Source organism: Ylistrum balloti, unplaced genomic scaffold, assembly GCF_031769215.1.
Source record: "Ylistrum balloti isolate Yb309-2 unplaced genomic scaffold, AGI_CSIRO_Ybal_v1 Utg371552, whole genome shotgun sequence".
In the NCBI taxonomy this organism is placed as follows: Eukaryota; Metazoa; Mollusca; class Bivalvia; order Pectinida; family Pectinidae; genus Ylistrum; species Ylistrum balloti.
In genome coordinates this window covers 977,450-989,373 of record NW_026782798.1, presented here as the reverse complement: position 1 = coordinate 989,373, position 11,924 = coordinate 977,450, and the positions used below count along the sequence as shown (strand labels likewise).

The window sequence follows — 11,924 nt, the reverse complement described above, 5'->3', positions numbered from 1 at the left end:
ATTTTTATGTAAGCATGGCGGGTATTACGCGCACCTCACGGAAAGAAATTGCTTACAGGGGAACTGTGGTGAGTTCTTATGCGTAAGTAATAGTTCTTTTTGTATTATATTAATATTATTTAATTGATGAAATGGTGCTTGAGCTGTAGTTTTTAGAGATCGCGTAGTATCGTTGTAGAATTTTATGGAAGCGCACTGCAACCGGTGCAAGGGAAATTTTAACCCATTTAAACATGCCAAAAGAATCATTTAGCAAAAGTAATTTTAAATGTTAATTATTAACAGGGATAATATCAATTTTATTTTTATTTATTTATATATATTTGTTTATTTTTTATTTATCGAAAAACACATGAGGAATAAATAGATTCATATATACTATCAGTCTATAACTCCCATCGTCACACACTTACAGAGTATAGTCATGCATCATTTTCACCACTAAACACACAGCATTTTGAGTTGCACACTATATCTTAACTATCATAGACACTATGTAACACAATCACTCTAAACATATATTTATAACTTGCAGCCATACTAGCACTGCAGCATTGTTACATATACAAACAACATCAGCATCTGACATCAACGTCATCATATACAATCATCATCCTCGTCACACATTAGCATCATCACATACCATCAGCATCATTATGGTCACCTATCAACATTAGCATCATCACACTTCAGCAGCATTACACATCCGCATTATCACATACCAAATCAGCATCGTCACACCTCAACATCATCATATATACCAACATCAGCAGCATCACGCAGCAGCATCACACATCCTCATTATCAGCTTCTTCACACACTTTAACTTCCATGCATAAGGATGCTGCAGATTCTTAGACACAGTCAACATCATTATCTTCATCATCAAGCACACATAGACATGCTAATTTCAGTAATTTCTCCATAAACTAGTATGGACTCATAATAAGTGAGCAACTGACAGCTGTCACTATATCACTATAAGATAAATGTTCCTAGATATAATGAAATAGACAAATAAAAAACAAAACATGTGATGATTTTTTTTATAATTCTTTAAACAGCAGACAACTATTAGCTGTTAATAATAAATGTAAATCAATATCAGAAATACTGTCAGTTCTTACCATTGCTTGTGAAGTGATTGATTCTAAGGTGACCGATAAGGCCCATGGGCCTCTTGTTTCTAATCTTAAATTAATTTTTCAATGTATTTTTATGCACAATATGCGTACCTCAAGTGATTTTGCTTATTATTTTAGATTTATGATCTTTACATTTATTTACTTCTTTTTTTTTGTTTGATATTTATGTATTTTATACATCCGTCAAATGACAGGACATATTATGGTATTCTCGTCTTCCATCCGTCCATCTTCCGTCCGTATGTCCCTCTGTTCGTAAACATTTCAATGTCCCAGCGATTTTGGAATTTATTAAGCCTTAACAGATTTCTTTTAACTTTCATTGCAAGCTTAAGTACAATCAAAGCTAGATTGAGTTTGATTTCCATGATTTTTGATCCACAACTTTTAGAGTTACGGCCCATTAATGTCTGTAACCTTTTCAATGTCGGTGCAATAACTTTGCAAAGTATTACGCAATTACCATTGAAACAAATGCAATATATTATATACAGCATAAATAGTGTAGGTGATAGTCAGACAAAATCACAGGCGTATTTCGTGACCTGAAACAGGCTCTTGTTTTTTTTTTTTTTTTCGTGTGACAAATTAAAATGATTGTTCAATATATGAATATTGTCAGCATTCCATTATACCTTCATAGATCCCTATTAGGATAAACTGACGGGACAGAGCTTGTTTGTTACACTATCAGAATAATGTAAATCACTCATACTGGTGGAGGAATTACAGTGATTCTAGCATTAAGTTGTATGGTTGCCAATTTATTTGCAGATAAGTCAATACCATTATTACTATTGCAGCCATGGTCTTTTGATGGCGTCGTTAATTTCACCTTGTCAGAATATCCTAATGGGGCAATAGTTTGTACATCATGTGAGAAAAAAAAGCATATTTACAAAATTAATAACCAGAAGTAGCAAAATTACAGGGACTTTTCGAAATTATTTTTATTATCTTAATTATCTAGACAAGCCATTGTGGCTACATATAAATATGCAAGTGTTTCTGACTTCGTTTTAAATAAAAAAATAGTTGTGGAGTGATGGCTTTTGATAATGGATATATGTATATCTAGTTTTGATATATGCTTTATTTGACAAGGAATGTCAATTTATTGTTGTTAATAAAGTTACAGTTTCAATTTTGTTGTCATTGGTCCGTTTTTCCTTGGCCCGGAACTATTTCTGAAGGCGTCTATTTGCATCAACACTGCATCGTCATGCCGGTAATTACAGGCTTTAAATAGATTTTCTGTTGACCAATTTCATTTGACAGATGGGATTAAATCCCTAATACGTCATATCGAGCGTAATAGCTTATTGGATAAATATTTATAGCAACCTATATTGAACTTGGGGAAACCCGTTCGTCCGCCATGGTGTTTCACGTTGTAATAGCAGCAAGCTGCAAGATGAACTCGAGTAATTTTACGGATGTTTCCTTTGATTGCTTTTCATTATAACTACTGGAGCATGCATAAAACATCCTTGTGTCGTTGTCACGAAATGTAATAGATGTAGCAACAACCATTTGTACCTTAACTTTAATAAAAACATGCCAAATGTCGTATCTTTCTAATGGGAAGCCTGTTACGACGGAGATGTGAAGGAGACGTAACTCTTGGCGAACGACTACTATGTTCTGATATGTGCCCCGGTCTCCCCTAGGTCTTTTCACCAGTTAGTGAAAAGCCCTAATAAGAAACATAACAAAAACAATAGGTCTTTTCACCAAATGGTGAAAAGCCCTAATTATCAATATCAACACCAGATTACGGCAGAATGCATATAGAAAACTAATTAATTTACTTACCTCTACCTATCTCCGTGAAATGTACATACCAGCATAACCCAGGAATACTACGAATGTTTATAAATAGCACGTGTAAATAGCGTTCTGGGAATTCCAGTCTATTTTTGCACACATGTAATTCTACAAAATGAAAATGAAATAGAATTCTAATATACAGTACAGCATCAGTAAGATGTTTTTGTGTAGAAGTATATTTGTCTATGATGAACGTTTAGAATACAAATCTTAATTCAAACCCAAAATCGAGGAAGTATTAGCAAAGTTCTTGCACTGGTGTCCTTAAAATACATATGACGAAAATACGCGCTTTCCTGCTAATGTGTTATACGGAGTTCTCTCCCCTCTCAAGCAGCATGGGAAACAAGATAATGGCGTCGCGGAGCCGTCGCATCACCAAACCAGATGGTGAGATCGTTGAATCTTATGAGTAAGTACAATGTGAGTATATTGTAGTTATGTTTCAAAAACTGTTCTCGACACATTAAGCATATGAAATGCACGCTATATTGTTTTTAAGCGCAAAAACTTGGTATGAAATGTAGAAAGTACACGGCAGCCGGTGTCGTGGGAAAAACTATCTGCCCTGTTACAGTACAAGCTTAGCTTGTAGGTTGTTGACATTCAGTACACGAATGACAACGAAGACTTTGTTGCTCCAAAATATTGATTTTTCGGTAATTCGTAGTATCTAAATACGTGTAGGTAAAATGAAATGTTTAAACATGACATGCCTAAATTGTGTGTTTGATACACTGTGGACTGCTACGACCACCCCCCCCTCGCTTCTCCGGATCACCGGACCCTATATGGTACATTTTGAACAGATATCTTATGTTTTATAATTACATATACATATCGCAATGTATTCATTTATTATCATGCCATCCAAATACGGCCTCAAAAACTATAAAGCTGTCACAAAAGAGATGGAGCATGCTTAATTGGGTCAGTTTGTAGACTCTGGCTTATTATCATGCTGGTTGCTGGAGACCCAGTTCAGAACACATAAAAAAAACGGACACACTCCCACATATAGAAGAATTTAACTGAATGGACAATATACTGTATTCGTCCTAATAAGCGTACAGTGCACTTACATAAACAGAAAATAAAAAGGGGTGCACTTCTTAAAATTAGCCACAGAAGAAATTTGTATGTCAAATATGGGCCAAAAAAGAAGTTTCAATCATTTACATAGAGTCAAGTGTGTTCAATAGGAGCCGGCAGTTCCCACCACCTACTTTCACACAAGTCCCAGCTGTTTTTATATCAGAGATAGTAAAATGTTCTTTTGACCATGGCCTTTGAACACACTGCATACAGAAAGAATCAATTATTTAAACAGTATCTTAATCCAACATATTTGGAATGTTTTTTAAATGTCAAATATTCTGTAAGGTCCTATTGACGATACAGTGAAACCTGTGAAATCTGACACCTGACTTTTCCGACATCCTGTCCTTTCTGACACAGTTTGCCATACCAAGTATTACTAATTCATGTAGAAATATCCTGACTTTTCCAACAACCTGTGGAATCTGACCACATTATGAACTCCCAATGTATGTCATATTTCACAGGTTCCACTGTATAATGCAAAATGCCATTGAGGTCAGAAATAATTATATTTAGCTGAATTTCAATAACTGTGCGAGCATCCAACTTGAGTTTTAATATAGTGTTATTGTGAAGTATTTAAGTTGTCATATAACTACAGATGTTGAAAATGTAATCAATAATACTGATCTTTGTATTGATAATTGTCTTAATTCCAGTGAGTTAAACAGTACAAATCTGCCCCAATCAAGACGATCAAGAAGCAGGAATTCAAACGATACCTGGAGTACTGGTCTGTATCCTGTGGAGGTGATAAATGAGGGCCAAGAAGGTTATGTAAAGATCCATTATGTAGGTAAGTGTTCTGTTAATCAATTTCCTGTATATATGTTTCAATATAGATATATTGATGTATTAAGTATTAATTGTGCCACAACCGTACCATAGATGTATACACATACCATAGATATACACCTATCATGTTCACTTATCAGTATTATAATGTATTCTATTTTTCTTTCAGGGTGGCACAGGAAGTATGATGAGGAAGTGGCAAGAGACCAGCTTGTGATGATACCCCACCAAACCTCATCATTTGCCCACAAGCTGGTGGTAATGATAAAAGAAAATTTAAGTCCATGTGGATCAGACAGTCTGGTTAAAGTGAAGGTGCCAGTGACGGCAGCAGAATTTCTCCAAATATCCAACTGTGGAACCCCCCACAAAGTGACAAAGACAAAGACTGTGTATAAAATAATAAACAGAAACAGGTTAAATCAGTTACTTGGAACAGGCTGGGACTATAGAATTCTCAATGCAGAAGGAGACAACTTTTATATAAAAACACACACAGTGAAATTCTATCTGCATAGCAGGAGACCACTTACAGATTTCCTCCTGTACCCTGAGCACATCGAAAGGTATACCCTGGACAGAGGCACTCAGCTGGTCTTTTCCTTTGTGAAAATGCCATCTAACAGGAACAATGGTGCAGACCTCTTGAATGCTGTAGAACTTTAGTCAACAAAAGTGTGGCCATCTATTTTTTGACAGTTTGTTTGAGAATCTTTAACATTTTCTACAGTTATATGGAATTCACAGAAATACAGGAAGTATTTTAGAATTTTAACATTTTTTACAGTTATATGGAATTCACAGAAATACAGGAAGTGTTTTAGAAACTTAAACATTTTCTAAAAGGAAATTTGATTTTAATCGCAATTATGTTTGCTGTAAGATTCTAAACTGTTTTGAAAATAGATATGGTTGTACTATCTAAATTAACCCTTTTTTCCTTAGTACAGAATCATTGGAAAGAACCGTTAACGTTAGATGTAGTCAAAAACATCAAAACTGAGTTAGAAAAAGAGCTAACACTATCGTTTAAAGCAAACGAGAAAGATGTAAACATTTTAAGGGCAGAGCTTTATAGACTTAAACGAAGTGGCCTTCAAGCCAAAGTGAAAGGGGGGAACCAGTTTCACCGATTTAAAGATTCAATTAGTAAGTCAAAATTTTCTTGGCATGTGCCGTTAGGCCCCCATGAAACTGAAGTGAAAATTGAAGAAATTAAAGGCAAACTAAAGCAGTGCGAAGTTGAAAAGAATAGCATTGAAGGGAAGTTTTGTGACTTTGTCAGTGAAGCCCGAAAAAAAGAACAAAAAATGAAAAACAAAATAACCTCCTTAGAAAATGCTTTGCAAAAATGTGAAGATAGTGATAAAAACTTTCATTGTCAAAATTATGCGAAGGAATCTAATGACAATATTAGAAGAAAAAGAAAACCTTTGCAAGAGTGTTCAGGTTCTTACAAGAGGAAAGTGATGAAAATGGACAATGAGAGATGTAAAAATGCTCTAGGTGCCTTAGAACTCCATGGTTGTAAACCAATAAGTGTAACAGTTGTAAGAAATGGAGAAGAGGCTGTCTTTGATCTTCTTCAGGCAGATGAGGACAATACAGAAAATGTAGATGTAACAGAACTTGATCGCATTAACACATTACTGTATATATTAGATACATTCCATGTATCACAAGAAGCATATCGCGAGTTAAGTTCGTTATTCAAAACTATGCCACGTGCACATAACATTACTGAGTATATCAAAAACCTAAACAAGGGTTTCAACATTATCACTACACCAGATGGACTCGGGGTTCAACAATCCTTAAAGCAAAGGCTCATTGATGTTTTAAGTAGTTTAATGTCAGAAAACACTGAAATAGTGCCAGATAACAAATTGAAAGTGAAAATATCTGGAGATGGGACAAGAGTAGGGAAAAGGTTACATGTTGTCAATTTCGCTTTCAATATTGTTAATGAAGGTTTAGCTCACCAAACATGTTATCCTTTATGCATTGTTCAGACCAAAGAAAAGTACACTGAATTAAACATTGCTCTAGCTGATCTACAGCACGAAGTAGAAGAAATACAGGGGAATATACTGAAGGTTCAAGATCGAGAATTTGAGGTAACAATTTACTTGGGTGGAGACTACAAATTCTTATTAGTTGCTGTTGGCATATCATCTGTGGCAGCTTCAAACTCTTGTATTTACTGTAAATGTGACAAAAAGGAGAAGATTGATCTTAAAAAGCAATGGTCAATGCAGGACCCAGCTCTTGGGGCAAGGTTATCATATATTTGTACTGAGCCTGTGAATAAACCTGCAAATAGTGGGTTGTCAAGACCTAAGAAAGAACAGACCTTCTCCATAGTTAACCGGCCTCTGTTTCCATGTATTACCCCATTTCAAGTTGTCTTGGATCTCTTGCATCTCTTTCTTAGAATAACTGACAAACTCTTTAATTTGTTAGTTACAGAGCTGAGAGCATTGGATAATGTTTCACAGAATACAACATTTGTTGAATTAGACAGAGATAAAGTCAAACATGTGTCTGCATTAGAGAATGCATTGCAGCAAATGGGAATTTCATTTGAGTTGTATATTAACAAGGAAACTAGGAAGCTGGAGTATAGGGACTTAACAGGTCCAGAGAAGCAGATATTAATGACTAAGTTTCAAGCTTCAGATCTCCTTCCTAACAGTGAAAGAGCAAACCAAATACAAGAGTTGTGGGATGCATTTTCAGATATTAATATGATTTTGAAATCTCTATCTCCCAACCCAGATGAAGTGCAAAGAAAGGCTGAAAACTGGTGCAGAATGTATGTTTCTTTGTATCAGAGTAGAGACATTACCCCCTATATACATGCTCTTCGCTATCATGTCAGTGAGTTGATAAAGTTTCATGGAAACTTGGTCAGCTTTTCCCAACAAGGGCTAGAGAAAATGAATGATATTATTACCAAAAGCTACTTTAGAGCAACAAACCACAAAGGCCTTTTGGCCTTGAAACAAGTTATGGAAAAACAAAACCGACTTGTTCTTCTTTCCAAACATAAAAGGAAAAGGCGTGTGTACAAAGATCGCAAACATTGAATTTGTAAATATTTTTCAATTCAATGTATTCAAATATGTAAAAAGTGTGCACATATTCTTACATGCATAATAATACCTGAAGAGTGTTTAATAATTCATATCTATTGAATAGATCAAACAAAGGCATTAAGAACATTTTTATGAAAGCAATGTGATATACTGAAGTACCTTGTGGGGGTAATTCTGATTGTTTTTGTTAATTTTTATTTTTCTTCGTTTTTTTGGGGGGGTTTTTTGGTTTTTTTTTTGTTGTTTTACATGATTATCATACATAACAGGTAGTGCACAAGTTATTTTGTGTATTGATTTTAATTCTTTGTCATAGTTTATTTACTCTATTTTCTTTATTTACAGTAGTATTTACTGTTATCGTTTTTAGCACAGATAGTGCAAATGCATAATTTTGTTTAATATGTTATTTTGTTTTACAAAGAATGTGTTTTATGCTTATTTAGTTTTTTATCCTTGTTTAAATTTATCATATGTACTTGACATGTTTTTTTCCATTGTTTGTTATCTGTCTGTTCACAAACATGCAAGTCTTGTTATAAGGTTACTGCCATGAAATGGTTAGGAGTAGTGTGCCATGTCTCTTTTTGGAAATTCATCTTGGTGCCTTATAACATATTGTATTTTTAAAAATATTATCCAATGCGCTGGCAATGGTTATGACTTTTCATCACTATATCTAGGGAGCTCATCACTTTTTCGTCATAAGTTGGAAGCTCTCGAGGTATTTGCCATGTACTACTACTGATATATATACTGCAGATCTTGTTTAGACTTAATGTCAAGTTCATATCTATTTACAATATCTAGAAAATGAAGAAATTTTCAATCGGAAATTTGTTATTTTAAATCGGTTACTGTAATGGAATATGCTATGATTACTTTTTGCAATGTATTTGAATACTGTCATTCAGGTTTCCTGTAAAAAGAGCAAAAATGATGTTCATATGAAGTGACACTAATCAAAAGTTTATATAGCCACACAAATATATTTAAATTCTGGATGTAATATACATGTGTTGCTTGTGTAACTGAAAACTGGCAAAAAAAGCACTGTAAAATTGTATTTCTTGCAAATAATTTTATTAAATACCTGGTAATGCAATTTTCCTCATAAAATACATGAGTTACCTATTTTTCTTAGATTACATGTGGAAGGAGATCTTACAAATGATTTATAATGAACTATGAGTTCCTTTAAAAAATGAAATGAAATTTTGAAATTAGAAAATATAGATCTACATGAAATGTGATTTTGAAAATGAAAAATGATATTCTCAAGTTTAAAAAAGGTGACACAATGTTCACATTTAACACAGAATACTTACAGCCTAACATGTAATGTAATGTACATTATATTTTATTACTTCTGTCAAATGTCAGATATCACTCTTGTTATTCCTTGTTTCAAATAAATTGATGTTATTTTCAAATTTAAAGTAGTTGTTCTTATTTTTTAAACAGATAGCCAAACTTGTCTGTGTTTGCCACTAGGCCTAATTGTACAACCGGAACAAATTGGCGGGGGTATTAAATCGTGTGTGCACATGGAAAGCATTGAAGAGGTTCCAAGTTATAAATACGGTTCTATTTTTATAAAAGAAATTGTGAAAGATGATTGGATGTTTAAATGAATATTTCTTATACGTCATATTAAGTGTAATAATAGAATAGATCGAGAGTTTCCTTGCACACACCACTTGATGGCCGGCACCCCCCTTCCGGCTGAGGTTTTCGCTATCAAATCTGCTTCGACTAACTACAAGAAATTGCAAGAATACGGTGTTTAGGATATCTTCATCGTGAATTTCATTATAAATATTAATTAATTATATATCAGAGAACTTAAAGCCGGTTGTAATAGGAAATATTTTGCTTTTTTATGTATCTGAAACGAAAATAGAGCAGAACAGCCTTGAGAATTATATAAGACGACATGCATTCTATATATAGGTGGAGCTTTTTCCAAGGTCGATAACTCGCTTAAGGGTCACGTTTTCGTGATATGGACTCCAATACATATCTTCACTGTCTTTACTTTTAGGTCAACAACTTTTAGATGTTTTACAAACAAAACCCACCGTCCGATTAGGAAAAAATACAGAAAGAAAACTTGATGTGGGAATGCCTATCACTTCTTTTTTCTCCCCATTATTTCGTGTAAAGACAAAATTTTCTTTCTGCCGTCAAGAATATAAATCTGATTGTTGTCACAGACACAAATATATTACTCTATGGGAATTGTAAATTGGTCGTTTAAATGCCAAAGTTTTTCAGGTCCAAGGAGCGAAAAGGTCCGTCGATGCTTTGTTTGTTTTCGCTTTATGTTTTTTTACGTCAGTATATTTGCATTCTTATTCTAGTTTTCTGGGGGGAAATGGTATTGTAGGTAGGAAGGGTAAGACTAATCAAGACATTGAAAGGCTCTAAGGTACGAATCATGCAGACAATCAAGAGTGGAGATGAAGGTCGGAAAAGAAAGCAATCGGTCAGCAAGGCAGTCGTAAAGGCAGAAAAACATCGCAAGAACAGTGCGAATCGGAAGGCTACGGTCAGGAAGAGAGCAATCATCAAGATGGAAAGATGCTAATGTAATAGAGAAGAGACAGCAGGTGCAGGAAGAGCCAGAAAGAGGAGGCAAGGAAGGTGAAACCAGTTAAGATAGGGGTATAGGGCATGGACAAATGGGAGAGAGAGGAAGATGGCATGGGCAGAAATCTTTGGAGATACACATCATGACAGCTACAGTTCATTCTCGGGACTGATTATGATGTGCTTCCAACGCCGACAAATCTTCACAGATTGAGATATGGTGGGAGATGTCACCAATGTGAAAGGCCTGCAAGTCTGGACATTTTCTGTCTTACTGTGAGTTACTGTGTGTGGCAAAGGGCCGATACACGTCGAGACAAGACCGCGTATTAGAACAACTTGCGCACATCTTTGAAGGGGAAAGGATATAGGTATGTGGAACGCAAAGAGGACCAATGTTTATCGAGTTCCAGCGAGACGGACAGATACCATCAAGGACAGTAAAGAATGCCAATTTGGGTATTATTGGGATGTGCAGGAGACTCGGAGATGAGTGGATATTGGCGGAAGGAAATTCAATTCCCCAGAGATCCTGAAGAGGCCAGGTGGAAAAATATCATATCTACAGAAAATGAAATTTACAATGATGATAAAGCACCTTATAACCCTTCTGTTGTTATAGGAGTATTAGATTGTATATGAGCTGGGTCTACTCTGGCCCCGGGATAGGTCAGACCAGGATGTGTGACAGTCAAAATCCAGTTCCTATTGGCCAATTTTGTTTTCCTGATCAATCCAAAAAATCAAAAATGCACAACTTGGTAGCATGGGTACCTACAAATGAAATGTGAAAAAGATCTATCCAGTTCTTCTTCAAAAATAGACATACCGGTAATCATGGGCTGTTAGAGACTGGTTAGGCTCCCTGAATGGGACAAAATTTATGTATGAAAATTTACAAAGGGCAATAACGCCTAAATTATGCACTTCTCCCTGTTGAGATCTGTCTACATAGTAATTTTTATGTTGATAATTCTTATAGCTTTTGTTTGATGCTCTGGATGATGGACAGACAATTGAACAGACAGACAGATAAAGTGATGACTATATGCTCTCCCTTCAGGTGAATGAAAACTACAACTGTCAAAATCCAAGATGGTCGCCTGTCAGCCATTTTGTTTTTCCAAACAGTCCAACCAATAACTAGGAAACCAATGGGAATGTCCGTCCTTTACTACTCAAGAAATGATAATTTCAAGATTGTTTATAGGGCAGACAACAGATGAAGTACAGTGTAAAAGTAGAACTTCTTCAAAAGTGATAAAAAAAAAACTCTTAATGGCAAAAGCTCATTGAGTTCTGGATCAGGTAAACTAAATGTCACGAATAACACTTTTGATATTTAAAGGAATCCAGATCAAAA

The 11,924-nt window shown here is 35.0% G+C and overlaps 1 protein-coding gene across 1 annotated transcript; it reads left to right on the top strand.

Moving 5' to 3' along the window:
- Positions 1 to 3,328: 3,328 nt before the first annotated feature.
- LOC132562943 (uncharacterized) lies at positions 3,329 to 8,286 on the top strand. Its single transcript, XM_060227719.1, has 3 exons — positions 3,329 to 3,387; positions 4,736 to 4,872; positions 5,041 to 8,286. Exon 3 carries the CDS (start codon positions 5,780 to 5,782, stop codon positions 7,958 to 7,960), a length of 2,181 nt encoding a protein of 726 aa, XP_060083702.1. The 5' UTR covers positions 3,329 to 3,387; positions 4,736 to 4,872; positions 5,041 to 5,779; the 3' UTR covers positions 7,961 to 8,286.
- Positions 8,287 to 11,924: the final 3,638 nt, after the last annotated feature.